Genomic DNA, 15315 nt, shown 5'->3' on the forward strand with positions numbered 1-15315 from the left:
AGGAGAACGAGGAGGAGGAGTGCAGGTGGCATGCTAGGGAGAGCAGAGTGCTGGTCGGGTCAGAGAGGAGGGAGGTTCCAGTCAGGACGTGAGGATGGGGAGAGTCCGTTATGCCATGTCGGAGTTCATCAGTGTCCAATCGTAGGAGGGGAGTGGGAGTGGTGGGCGGCTGGGGCCGCAGCTGGTTGCAGTCTGTGGTTGTTGTAGGCCTGTAGTGCTGTACTTAGTCCATTTTGTCAAGGACCAAGGTCACCACCCCCCCATCCTTAACAGCTGAGTGACTTACTTTGTACATTGGCTTTTTGTTTACACAATTTTTTAACACCCTTGTCTAGAATTTTATGAGTGTAAATTTTTTTTATTACTTAGGGATTCCAAATCCTTTAACACAAGGTAATTAAAAACTGAAATGTACCGGGTGTTATTAGTAGGGGGTTAACCACTTCCCAACTGCACTTTAGCAGATATACTTCTACAGGGGAGCACGGGTGTGCAAAATCACATATATACTGTATAAGTGATTTTGCATTTCCGGGTAGGGGGCGCGGGCGCTGATTTCTGAGACTCTCCGATGGGGAGGAGAACTGTTTGTAAACTAAACAGTTCTCCTCTCTGTCAGCTCAACTGCTGTGATGATCTGCTGTGCACAGCCATCCAAAGCAGTGTGCTTACAGTGAAGCACACAGACACACATAGTAAAACAGCATACAGCACACAGTTAACCCTTTGGTCGCCCCTCATGTTAACCTCTTCCTTCCCAGTGCCATTAGTACAGTGTCAGTGTTTTTTTTTAGCACTGGTTACTGTATTGGTGTCACTGGAGATGTCAGTGACACCAAGTCAGTTCCACCAGTGTCAGAATACCCGCTGCAGTCCCACTATAAGTTGCTGATTGCCGCCATTACTAGTGAAAAAAACAAAAATCCCAGTATATATATTCCCATTTGTAAACGCGATAACTTTCACCAAAACCAATTAATTTACACGTATTGGGATTTTTTTTAGCAAAGACATGTAGCAGAATACATTTTGACCCAAATTTATGATGAAATTTTATTTTTTTAATTTTTTCACTGGACATGTTTAATAGCAAAAAGCCAAAAATATTGTTTTTTTTCTCAAAATTGTCAGGCTTTTTTTTTATAGCGCAAAAAATAAAAAAATCACAGGCAATCAAATACCACTAAAAGAAAGCTCAATTTGTGGGAAAAAAGGTTGTAAATTTCATTTGGTTGCAGCATTGCATGACCGCGCAATTGTCAGTTAAAGTAATGCAGTGCTGTAACTCAAAAAATGGCCTGGTCAGGAAGGGGGGGGGGGTAAATCCTCAAGAGGGCAAGTGGTTAAAGAAAGAATCATTTGATAAACTGGAATGTTTAATACCATCTCAAATAATCATAACATTTCTGACATGATTGGAAGTTAAATCTCTTTTCACGTGCAACTTGCAGACGTATTTTTGAATGTTCATAAAGGTCTCAAAATTATTTAAGACCCTAAGTAAGAACTGGCTGTTCCTCCTTCGATAACTCAACTTTACTTAAATTAAAAATACCACTATTTGGTTACAGCCTCCTTCTTTTTTGACCATATTCTCCTCCCCTCTCTGGTGCCTCTTTTTAGGCGTTAACTGGATCTGTGAACAATGTGAACATTTTTGTCTTCTAAAGCCTGGGGAGGAATATCAATCAAAGCCTGGACTTCTGGGGCTGTCAGGGTAAAACTCTGAAGATGCATTAAAAGGATGTTATATAAACAACCCTATCATCTCCATTTGGGTTAGCTTCCCTCTTTGAAAGGGACTCATATCTACTACACAGTGGGACTTGTTACTTGCAAGGAGTAATATAACCCCATTCTGTAGTGTAGTTCCCTCTACTCTTATATATTGCTCAGGTTAATAGAACCCAGATATGGTCCATAAATAATGCCTCCTCCAGTCCCTTGGTGTGTGAAGTCTCCCCTCCAATCCAGCTGGCAAGAGCTGTTTTAAAGGTTTCAACTCAAACCTTCTCATGTTTCCCAAACTGAATGGAGCAGTCTGACCCAGTATGGACCCGAAGACCTTCTACTTGTTTGTACAGGTTCCAAAGTTCTGCCAGGTTGGTCATTGTCTCCCTCCTTTGGGGGATTTTATGGCCTCGGTAGACATCCAAGATACTTACTTGCACTTATCCATCTTTCCGCCGCATCATCACTATCTGTATTTTGAAGTAGAAAATCAACATTACCAACTTATCACCCTCCCCATTTTTCACCATGATGCTTGCCCCAGTTTTGGCTCTGCTGTGAGCTCAGGGGATTCATATTTTGCGGTACTTATAAAATCTCCTGTTGAAGGACCAGTTTTCCCCACTCTTGAGGTTTTCTTTCAACATATTGTGGATTGTTCCCCTTTTTCTGATGGTGTTTGGCATCCCATGTGTCATATCAAGTTTACATTTTGGGGTTCTTTTTGGATACGCACCTATTTGGTCTTTATTTCAATGTTTAAAACTCTATGTGAATTGAAACGTGTTGGTGTCTAGCATCATTAACAGACTTATTTGTTGAAGATATCTTCATGTGGTGGAGTCTATGACATGTTTTACATACAGTACCCTTGGTGTAATTTTAATTCTTTCATCTCTTTTTTAAACTTGTTTATCTGTGATTTAATAAAGATATATTTTATATTATTTTTGGTCTGTTTTCGGGTACCTATATACAGTTAAAATCCATATTATGCATGTACTGAATCAATATTATTTGTCACCCTCCCTTTTCTCCTGTCCATGGCCAGCGGTTTTTCACCATAATGATTGCCCCAGTTTGGGCTCTGCTGTGAGCTCAGGGAATTCATGTTGTGGGGTACCTATACAATCTGTTCTTGAAGAACCAGTTCTCTATGTTCATTAATTAACATCCAACAGATAGTACAGACTTTGCAGAGCTTTTATTGGATCCTTAATCTGAAGATGTCATCACTTGATCCATCTCGCAGTTTGGAGAACTTGGATTTGATGTGAGACACTGTCCAGATTCCCTCTTTGTCGGACAAATTTCTGTCCCTTTGCTCTCATGTATGGGTCTAAAGGACAAAGTGCCCCCTCCACTCTCATCAGAGAGCAGTTACTGTCAGTCACCATATCTCTGCTCTGCCCCTCCAGCACTGGGCTTTTGAGGGAAATGGAACAGCTGACTCAGTCTCCCAGCGGTGCAGATGGCAGGCTGAGCCAGCTGCTGACCCAGGCACCTGGGAGAATTCCATCTGTAAAGTCCCCTGCTTGGACCGACTGAGTGACATCAGCCAACAGCAGGCTTTAGCCCACCTTGGGCTGAAAATGAGTCATAGGAGTACAGAATGAACTGCACTCCTGTGATCAGTAGGAGAAGTATAGCTAAAATAGCTCTGGTCATACTTCTTTAATATTTCTAGATCTTACCTTTAAGATTGAAAAATCTTCACATTTTGAGCTCAGGTCCTCTAGAAAGGAATATTTGTAATACTATTACTATTGCAGTATGCTCTTAAATAAAACTCACATCTAAGGAAATTTGTTAAAAGCTTTTTGAATGAACACTGAACACTGTGTACACACATTTGACATGTATATATATATATTTTTTTTTTTATAGTCATATGTCTAGTTGGACTTGGCCTTGTGGTGTTCTTCTTCAGCTTCCTCCTATCAATCTTCCGATCAAAGTATCATGGTTACCCATACAGGTATGTTATAGTGGCTAATGTTTTTTCAAACAAATGGCAGGGACTAAACTGTGCCCATGGATATTGCTAGATTCTTGTGAAAGCAAGTTATATGTTTTATTTTTATTTTATCCATCACATCACAACACAACACAAACGCTGCCCCTACCTCTACAATCATATTCTCTGCAAAATTTAAGTAATAAATAGTAACATGGGTATTAGAACTTTTGAAACTACCAAGGCAAGAACATAGAGAAGACTCTTGTTCTTTTTCATTAGCTTGAGAGGGTGCCTGCATAGTCTAGAAAGACATTGTGATTCATTTGTTGAAGAAGCAAAGACTGTTTGCTTAGGTAAGTGAATATTTATATTGCAGAATGAAATTTACTGAATGAGGTGAAGCTATGTTAACTATTAATACTGAATTATGATCTGGAAAAAATATTTTTTATTTCACCATTTAAAGCTTCACTTTTTCATTAACATTCGCTCTTGAAAAAGGACATTCACTTTGCTAGGTGAACAGTCTCTGCTCCTTTACATATCATCCCTATAGAGTGAAGCGTTGTTTTTTAAAAAAGAGTAATCAAAAACTGAATTGGGTGTATTACTGTACTGGTATTATTAAACACTGGCACACTGCCTGGTGTACAGTCTAATAGAACTGATATTTTCCAATCAGATGGAACTGCACTTTAAAGCCTATGTTCAGCCAAAAATTAAAAACAGTCACATTCAGCACAAGGGACATAGCTTGTGTAACATTCAGTTGTAGGATGTGTCCCTCATGCTGATTATTCTTCAGATAATAGTAATCTTCCTCCATCCTCCATCCCCCATCCCCCCCAGCCACCATAATCTTCTGGTGCTGTGGAGGTTACTACAACTAAGGTACTGTCACAGACTCTCAGAAGAGCCTGACTATGCCCACCCCCTCCACTCAGCTGCTCCATTCATAGAAGCCATGCTACAGCTACTAGGAATGGAACAGGATCTAGGAATGGAGGATGGATAGATCATTGATAGGTCTCCCCCCTCCATTCATAGATAGTGTTTCATTCATAGAAACAGTAGCACAGATTCTATGAATGAAGCAGCTGAGGGAAAGAGTGATGAGAGCCTGTGACAGCACTTTAGTTGTAGTAACCCTCACTGCACCAAAAGATCATGATGGTTGGCGAGGGGGTGCAGGACTGAGGAGAATTACTACTAACAGCGGAGGAATCAACACAAGGGACGCATCCTATTGATTGTAAGTTATGTCCCTTGTGCTGATTTTTCTGTTTTAAATTTTGGCTGCACTTAAGCTTTTAGGATATCCTTTAGGATAAATGATATAGGTGCCCACCATCCAATCAGTGATTAATATGTCTGATCACACTGTGATAAAACTGCCTATATAATATTTGCACTCAGTTTACTATTACCTATGTTAATGCTTTAGTTGGTGTAGACACCAATAATACACAAATTTACAGTAAGGGGTTACTAATCCATAATATGTAGTGTGGTTCAGTGGTTAGCAGGACTCCTTTTTAGTGCTGGAGTTCTGCCTTGGGTTCCACAAAATACATCATGTTCATGAAGTCTGTACAACCTCTCTGCAGAATTTTCTACTGATGGTTTCCTCCAAAAATCTAAAACACAAGGGTAGCTTAATCAGGGGTTCAGTACAGCTAAGGCACTATGTTGTGAGCCCAATCAGGAAGGTGGTAGCACACTGGATTTATGTCAGATCAACAGACAAAATGATCATATATTACACAGATTTGTCATTTTTTTAAATTGCCTTTCTGTAATTTTCTGTATAATTCAATGCAACATGGTAACCTAGAGGCACAGGAACACCCACACAAATGTCACCTGCTTGCTTATTAGGCTCACTGATTTTCCCAGAAGCCTACACAAAGATACAAGTCAGATTTTAGACATCCTCTGCAACAAAAAATTAATTTTTGGTGATATACTGCACAGGGATAAGCACTTATACAGAAGTTTGGGGTTCTTTTTCCCAAGTTATATTGCCGTATGTAGCATCGGTCCCCTGCCGGCTCTAAGTGTGAGAACTCCGCGATCAGTGATCATGTGATCTGAGAAACATAAGCTGCAAACTTTGAGGATGAGTTGTTCATAGTGCCTATAGTTACAGGGGACAAAAAGAGCTTGTTTTAAGTTGTATTTACTGCTTGCTAACAACATGTATATATATATATGAATGACCACTGCTCTACTTCAAAGCATATGTCTGGACAAAAGAAAAAAACCCTATTCCTATTGTCCAATAAATGCTTGTTTTCTCATGTTTTATCTAAAATATCTGTTCTTCTGCCAGACATCCAATGTGCTCATAACTATCCAATTCCAAAAATGTCGGCAACAGGTGAATACAAAAATCTTCTTTATTACTTAAAGGAGTAAAAATGAGCTATGAATATGATTTGTTTTTAGACCAAATGCGTTATGGAACATTGTTAGTTCTGCCTGCTGGATTACAGCTCTCTGCCTTCCCTGCACCCACCGTTGTCCCATTTAAATGCATGCATTGATTTATTTTCCAACAAAACAATTCTGCTTCCTAGACTCCTAATATTCTGCCTGTACACTGTTTGTAAGGAAAGGGCTTCTTGGAGATGTTGATCTGGAGGGTGTACCAATGGCAATAGAAACTTACCTTTTGCCTGGACATATATTTTAAGGAGTTTCAGTCTAAATGATCTCTGGAATGTATGTATCTGTGGGTGCTTGTGTGGGGACATTATACTGCAAGCTGCCTTAGGACACAGAATAATATGAATGTTTCTTTTATAGATTGTAATGAACCGTATATGATATATTTAACGCATTATATAAAGAATTAATATGTGTAATGAATACTATATGTACTGATACATTCAGTAATTTCTCTTTGCAATCCAGACAAATTTGGTAAATATACTGTTTAATAATGTATATATGTTTTATACAGAAATTGATTAATTTTTTACTTATGTATTTGTCTCTTTCAATTCCTGTCATTATAAAGGCATATTTGGCTAAATTACAATTTCTGTGAACACAACATTGATTTTTAATCTCATAATGCGCTGTTATCAGTGCTTTTTCAATTATAATGATAAATAGTCAAAACACATTTTGTATGTAAATTGTTAAGCAGACCACCAACAATCAAATGAACAGAAACATTGTTCATAGTGCTGTGGAATTCTGATTCTCTGCTGTAGCAGATGAAAACCATACTTGTTATTCCTCTCGGATGAACCTTGTGCATCCAGTTGAAAAGTGTTAAACAGAACAGACAATTTTGAAAAACCTGAAATGTTAGAGCAGGAATGTCTTGAAAGAGCAATGATTTCAGCTTGCATTTACACATGTCAAAGTACACAACTGCCTTGCATAATTAGACTTCAATTTCGGGTTTACTGGTTTAAAAGACCTGTGCATAATTATTTTGATGGTTTTTACATGTAATTTGGAAATTGTGAAATTGGCTCGTTTGATGTTATGTTATCTTAAATTACTCTGATTACTGCTGTCACCTCTGAGGCTTATTCACAAAGCCAATAATTCCACTCTGATCTGTGCAGTAATCTTCTTCACATGAATTCAACGGTATATATTTATTTCCAGAAACAAATATTCATGTATGGGCTATTCTTTTTTTGCATACCCATGCACCATTTTACCTCATATGTGATCCATATACAGTCAGGTCCATAAATATTGGGACATCGACACAATTCTAACATTTTTGGCTCTATACACCACCACAATGGATTTGAAATGAAACTAACAAGATGTGCTTTAACTGCAGACTGTCAGCTTTAATTTTAGGGTATTTACATCCAAATCAGGTGAACGGTGTAGGAATTACAACAGTTTGCATATGTGCCTCCCACTTGTTAAGGCACCAAAAGTAATGGGACAATTGGCTTCTCAGCTGTTCCATGGCCAGGTGTGTGTTATTCCCTCATTATCCCAATTACAAGGAGCAGATAAAAGGTCCAGAGTCCATTTCAAGTGTGCTATTTGCATTTGGAATCTGTTGCTGTCAACTCTCAAGATGAGATCCAAAGAGCTGTTACTATCAGTGAAGCAAGCCATCATTAGGCTGAAAAAACAAAACAAACCCATCAGAGAGATAGCAAAAACATTAGGGGTGGCCAAAACAACTGTTTGGAACATTCTTAAAAAGAAGGAAAGCACCAGTGAGCTCAGCAACACCAAAAGACCCGGAAGACCACGGAAAACAATTGTGCTGAATGACCAAAGAATTCTTTCCCTGGTGAAGAAAACACCCTTCACAACAGTTGGCCAGATCAAGAACACTCTCCAGGAGGTAGGTGTATGAGTGTCAAAGTCAACAATCAAGAGAGGACTTCACCAGAGTAAATACAGAGGGTTCACCACAAGATGTAAACCATTGGTGAGCCTCAAAAACAGGAAGGCCAGATTAGAGTTTGCCAAACGACATGTAAAAAAGCCTTCACAGTTCTGGAACAACATCCTATGGACAGATGAGACCAAGATCAACTTGTACCAGAGTGATGGGAAGAGAAGAGTATGGAGAAGGAAAGGAACTGCTCATGATCATAAGCATACCACCTCATCAGTGAAGCATGGTGGTGGTAGTGTCATGGCGTGGGCATGTCTGGCTGCCAATGGAACTGCTTCTCTTGTATTTATTGATGATGTGACTGCTGACAAAAGCAGCAGGATGAATTCTGAAGTGTTTCAGGCAATATTATTTGCTCATATTCAGCCAAATGCTTCAGAACTCATTGGACGCCGCTTCACAGTGCAGATGGACAATGACCCAAAGCAGACTGCAAAAGCAACCAAAGAGTTTTTTAAGGGAAAGAAGTGGAATGTTATGCAATGGCCAAGTCAATCACCTGACCTGAATCCGGTTAAGCATGCATTTCACTTGCTGAAGACAAAACTGAAGGGAAAATGCCCCAAGAACAAGCAGGAACTGAAGACAGTTGCAGTACAGGCCTGGAAGAGCATCACCAGGGATGAAACCCAGTTTAGTTTTCCTAAACTTTGTATTTTAGAACTCAAAGGGGCTAGTCACTGCCTAAAATGTGAGTTTAGAAGTAGGACTTCATGTTACTAAGGTGTCCTTTTATCATGCAGCGGTAAATGACCGCTACTCAGTTCTCCAGCATTCTCAGAGGAGAGAGTTCTCCTCTGAATGCCTTTTTTGAAGCGGTGTAGATCACTTCTCCCAATGAAGAGAGAAGCGATCTACAAATGCTTTAAACACATGAAAGTGGCTGTTTTTACTATTATCTTAACTTAAATCACCTGACCATTTCTTATGTCTCTTGGAGAGCTCTGTGCTTAAATTCCAGGGTCTCCACCCCTACTATTGACATCATTAGTAGTATACGTCTCCTTGTTGTGTTTTTTAATTTTATATTATAGAGGTTAAAACAAGGGAGCTGCAATGTATTCCAGATGGATAGGAACACATTCTGGCAGAGAACCTTTGCTATAAAAGCATTCAAGATATGTTAAAAAACCAGGGTTGCACGCAGCCCATTGAGCTTCACCTATAACTAAAGTACCATTTTTGGTGTAAGGATTTTTCTCCTTTTTACAACTTTTGCCTGCCATCTTGGTCTTTTCTGCAGCCATATTAAAAATGTTGGTGATTACAGGCATGAGGCACACATCCCATACCATAATGCAATGCTTAGAGATTGAGGAGCCATTTACCAGGTCAGAGGGTCTTTAAATGCCATCAACTTTATTAGACAGGCAGATTATTCTCCTTTGTGTTCCTCAGTCTTATTTTGTTACTGGGGTTCAACTTCAGGGCTAGGTTTTACATTGACCTGCCTGCATGCTGTCCTTTAAGCATGCACTTTGCATTAATTGAAGGGTACCCTAAGTCACTGATGTGCCCTATAGTGATGTACGGAGTAAGAGGGTTAAGCTTTAGCACTGATCAGGAGAAACAGGCATCCCACATTCCCAAAGTATAGAATGTTAAACAGTCTGATGAAGGCTGCACCATTGGAATGGAGAGAAGTCAAGACTTCTAGTTGGAGAGTGTACTACTTCTGCTCCAGGGACCTTCCATATTGGGAATTATTTAGAATTTTTGCAGGGCCATATTAAGCAGAACTCTTGTGTTAAATGTTAAGTTCAGCTAAACTTCTGGCTACCCCTGCTTTTGAAGCTACTGGAAATACTTCACTCAAGAACCCCAGCGTATGTCTATACCAATTGAAAGCATAACTCCAATTTTGTTTAAGAAAAAAACAATCCCCTCGGGGTGATATACGTACATTGTAGAGATTTTGACAAACTTTGTTGCAAATTCCTATCTTTTGTTATTCTGAAGAAATAGCTATTTGTTTATCTGTTTCCATCTGTAGGGGAGTGATTTTATAATCATCAATCAGCTGCAGGGCTCTAATTAGGAACATTGCAGAGTCTTCATCCCTTTAAGATGTGATTTCTCTTTGGAAGTATCTCACCAAATAGGATATTGTTGTTGCAGGGGATGCCCAAAATCTGACATGTATCTTAGTGCAGACTTCTAGGAAAATCAGTAAGCCAATCACACAAGCAGAGAATGACATGCTGGGGGGGGGGGGGGTTCAGTACACCTTCTATGTAGCCTTCACATTGCCATATTGCTATGCATTTTACAGAAAAATTACAGAACTGCAGATTGAAAAGAAAAGTACATTTTTAATAATATTCAATTACAGTACGACTTGTGTAGCAATTGTATATATTTTTTATTATTTACTATTTTTAATCCTATGAAAGTGAAGTTACCCTTCAAAGCAACAAAAATGTCAGTCTCTCAGATCAAGGAGTGCAATACTTAACATTATCAACATTTCACTTGATTACACTTGATTCATCTAATCAGCACAAGAACACTTAATTAAATGGTTTCAATACTTAAATATTTTTTTTTGCTTTTTCTTCAAAGAGAAACTGGGGGAGTAATTATTTATCAGTTTAAAGAAAGTTCCCATACTGTCCCACATATGCCAATCAGGCTCTGACCTAAATCAGAAAATGACAGTTTTAAATCATATGTATTTCTGTTAGGCAATCTGCAAATTTATTTTTTTGCTATTAACATTCATCTGAACGATGTCATGTTATATTTATTGTATTAATTTGTATTGCGCTGATAAATATGCAGTACTTTACCATTTGTACCTGTTCTTTAACCCAAAAGGAGCTTACAGATTACCCCTTCTGTAGTCAGATAGACATACACTTACTATGACTAATTTTTGATGATGATTTCTACAACCTTTATTTTTTGGGATGAAAATGGAACAGATAGGAATATGTCAACACAGTGAATACATACCAGCTCCATGCAAATGAAATCCTGATGATAATTGAACCGAGGACCCCAGCACTACATAGCAAAAATGTTAATCACTGAACTACCAGTCTTCCCATTTAGAAAGTCTCCATTAGGAAATTCAGTTTAATTATTGGAATCAGCAGTGTTATTCATTGGCTTGTTTAGCACGCTATAATTAACAACATTAATAATGTTGATGCATTAACAAATAATATTTTCTTTTTTCCAGTTTTTTAATTAAATGAAATATACAGATCCCAAGATGTCACAATTTATACTGAAGACAAAGTATTTCTGCTGGTGCACATGGCACGTATATTCATTATTTTCATTTTGTTTGCTGTTTGTTTACTTTCAGTGTTATGTTTTAGTGCAGTGGTGTATACATCAGTGTGTTGTTATTTTTATTACATAAAAATGTAATTAGACACATGCGCCTCTTTCTCAGAAGCCTCACCTAATTAAAAGTCTGTCCATAGCATTGTCTTCATTGATTTTTATGCCATGCCTCTTCACCGTATATAGCTTTCAGTTTTTAGGAAAAACATGAGAAGGGAAATTAAACCATTAATTATTAAAGGGGAACTTCACTGCATCTGAGCACCACAAACCAAGAACACTGTTTAATTCATTTTTAATATTCAAAGCAAACTCCCCCATCCATCTATGTCTCCATGCTTTATTTTGCTGAGAAATCACTTAGAAAAACAGCCCCCTAGGATTTCTGGCTGTGGCCATCTTGGGTAAGGGCAGATGATTCATGTAGCATTTATTTGAATCCATCTGCTCTTAGCTCAGGCACAAATACCAGAGGATGTGCTTAGCTGAGAAAGCCCCTCCTCCCTCCTGAAGACTCCTGTGATGTATGACATCAATTGCCTAGGAAAGAAAACCAGGAAGAACTGAATAAATCTAAAATAAAATTTAAAACAAGTAAATAAACTTTCCTTTCTATTTGCTAATGCTAGCAAGATATGGATTAAAAATACTTAATATTGATTGAGAGAGTAAAGTTCCGCTTTAAAGTAGAAAAATTTGATTTAAAGTTTGTTACAGTAGAAATGAATGGCTAAAAAAACACCAGAAAATAAATATTTAATTAGGTCATGAGCATTTTATGTTTTTGTGCGTCAGCCATACTATATATGACTGCAGTTCAAGTGTTAAAGATGAAGTACTGTATATGCCTAATGGGTAACCATATTGGTTACAGCTAAACCCCAGATAATCCACTAATTGCAGATGAAGTCGTTCATTCAGGATTTGTAATTCTGTTCAGTCAATCTTGTAATCTTGCCTTGTAGATATCCCTGGTAGATAGAAAAGCCTGTTTGGTGATCTTTTTCTCTGCCTCTTTTGAGCAATAGAGCTTAATAACAGAACTTGCCCCAGCCTCCTATTTCCACAGTGAAGGGGCATCACCACACTGCTGTCTCCTTATTTTAACAAGGTCCTAGGATGACAGCACTTTGCAATTATATGGAGCCATATGGGCTCACACTGCTGCCCATCCCCTTCCAGTCTGGGTACCTCTGTGCAGAAGATTACAGGACACTAATACAAAGGCATATTTTACCTTACATAAAATCAGCTTCTTGAAGGTAAACAGGGATTTGAAATGAATGTTTGAACTTATTCTTTGGCAGACGACTTTGCATTATGTGCAGAGGCCAGTTTGCACTTTTAGTGTATTTTTATTGTGAAGGTCCAAATATTTCAAGAACAACATTTTCTTTCTTGAAATACAAAAGCCCAAACAAAAAGAGAATCTAAGTATAAGGTTACTAATTTGTCTGAAGCCTTTTTTTTTAACAATAAAGGCATACAGTGGGTCATTGGTCCATACATATTTAAGCAGACTTACTCATGTCACATAGACTTACAGTGGTCTTTAAAAATACTGTATCTAACACCCATGAATACTTCAATTTTATTTATAAATTTATTCATTTTCACTAACCTTCCTAAAATTTTACATTGTTAACGTTGAAAACCACATGGAGTTTTGGCAATTTAACTCACCTTATGAAAACAAAAGCTACAGGAAAGAAAGAAAACAAAAAAAAAAAGTTTTAACTCCAAAAATAGTTAGAATATTTACAAAAGTTCACACCACAAAGAGGAGACAGCTTTGCATTCTGGGAGCCGTGTTCCAGTCCATAGGGGGGCACCCTCTGCATTAAATAAAGTCCAAAACTTGTCACCCCCTATCTTGCAGGGAATCCATTCGCCAAGGTAGTGACAACCCATGAATACTTCATAGACCAAAGTCATGTGAATATCCTGTGAAAGACCTTGCCCCCAACATACTAAATATGTCCTATCATGAGAGACCTCCTCCTGTAATTGCTGGTTGTCTTACTGTCTCTAATTCCAGTACTTCCCCAGACATGACCACAAAGAAGTATGTGGCCAGTGACATCAGAACTCTTGATCTGCACCCTTGTTTGTATCTGTCCCAGAAAAAAATGAAGTTGCTTGGTCAGTATGACAGCCATGCATCTTTCATTCCTTAACAAAAAATCATTATATATATTATTTTTTTAAATGACAGATTGATTGAAATTCCTTGTTTATGGACTGCAATGTTGGCAGGCTGAGTGTAACACCAACACCATATTCGTTGGTGCAGGTATTAGAGTCATCTGTTCCTTCCATGCCTTTATGATTAAATTTACCTCCATATCAACAAAGATGAACTCCAGGCAGACATCTAAATACACAGCTGAAGCTATTTGCCAGAAGATATGTATTTCTGTGCATTGTCTTTTGAGATTTACCCCCCTCGACTGTGCATTTTACTGTTGTTAGGATTACAGCAACTCAGGCAGTACTGTCAATCCAAAAGTCAGTGGGCAGGATTAGGTGTGGCTAAGTGCTGCTTGGCAAGCTTTAAAATTGGCAGTTACAGTGCTTATAGCTGCACCCCCTACATTTTTTTTCATCTCACTTTTAATTCTAGCAGACTAAGGCTGGCCATACATTATACAATTATCTGCAGATTTTCTGCCCAATTTCCTTTAGATTTACCTTCAACTATGTAGTGCAAGGGCCTGCTTAATTGGATACAACTGAAAGTGTTGTTTAGGTTTGTCCTCCTATTATATGGTTTTTGGTAAATCTAAACCAAAAATCTGCAGATAATTGTATAATGTATGGCCAGCCTTAGCCTACATGAGTGTCATCTCTGCTCTAACTTCAGGAGAAACACAGAGTTGCCCAACCAACACAGGAAACTCCATTAGATGTACTTCACTGGCAGTGTACAAGTATCTGTGGGACTTTGCAGGAGGACTAAGGGGAAGCTGAAAATGTAAATGTATTTCCCATATAATTAAGTGTTGTAGCACATTTTTTAATGGGAAGCCATAGTTTGACTTTAAAGAATACAATTATGTCATCTCCACATTCCCCAGACTCCTAACTGAGCAATGAAAGAGCAGCAAGCTGATGAGGTCATCTCTCTGCTCACCTCCTATCAGCTTGTGCCTTGGCAGCACATTTGCAAGCAGAGCACTTAATTAGCTCCCAGCGCTGTCCATCCCTCTTCCAGTCTAAATAGTGCTGTACAAGGGATCGCAGGAGTCTGATAGGTCCAATTAGGGTGCTTACACAAGTCGTTTAAAAAAAAATACAAGTATATATTTATTAATAGAGTGCTGCATTCATTTGTGTTTTTTTATATCTGTCTGCTGTTCAGCTTTAAAATAGGAAATGCTTTCTATATTTATGTGTAAGCATTTTTTTAACTGTTCATTTTTTTTCACTACTCATTCAAATTGAGTACGACATATATATTTGAACATTTGTATATTAGGAACATGTAATTTTTTAGGGATTCAATTTGCATACTGTGTTAAATTTATGTATTTATTATGTAAAATAGAACAAATGTTTCATGCATTTCCATAATAAATAAAGTATTGTACTGAATTTGTGTAATTACATTTTGTTTTCTTTAACTATATCATATCTACAATAGATGTTGGTGAATATCTCCCACCTTACACATGCATGATTTAGCACCATGTGATGTAATTTATCAAACCAATGGTACAATGGCTTGTAACACTCAACTGTGTAGGGTTAGGCTACCATTGTGGACTTGTTATCATGCACAGGATGTTTCCAACAGGAATGATAATCTCTGTACTCAGCAAAAGTACCATACATACAAAACACAGCTGCTGAATCAAAGAAACCATGATTCAAAGAGAGATGGTATGGTATGTCATTGTGCATTGTTGTCAAAGTGAAATCAGCCCCATCGGTAGAA

The 15315-nt window shown here is 38.1% G+C and overlaps 1 protein-coding gene across 1 annotated transcript in view; it reads left to right on the forward strand.

The window, feature by feature from the left end:
- TUSC3 (tumor suppressor candidate 3) overlaps window positions 1-14972 on the forward strand; it is a 358515-nt gene extending 343543 nt beyond the window's left edge. Inside the window, exons 9-10 of the mRNA XM_089669302.1 lie at window positions 3619-3709; window positions 11269-14972. Of these exons, the coding sequence (XP_089525428.1) occupies window positions 3619-3709; window positions 11269-11284 (107 nt within the window). The 3' untranslated portion in view covers window positions 11285-14972. The remainder of the gene's footprint in view (window positions 1-3618; window positions 3710-11268) is intronic.
- Window positions 14973-15315: the final 343 nt, after the last annotated feature.

Source organism: Staurois parvus, unplaced genomic scaffold (genome assembly GCF_062004578.1).
Source record: "Staurois parvus isolate SC_StPar_1 unplaced genomic scaffold, SC_StPar_1.0 ptg000071l, whole genome shotgun sequence".
NCBI lineage: Eukaryota > Metazoa > Chordata > Amphibia > Anura > Ranidae > Staurois > Staurois parvus.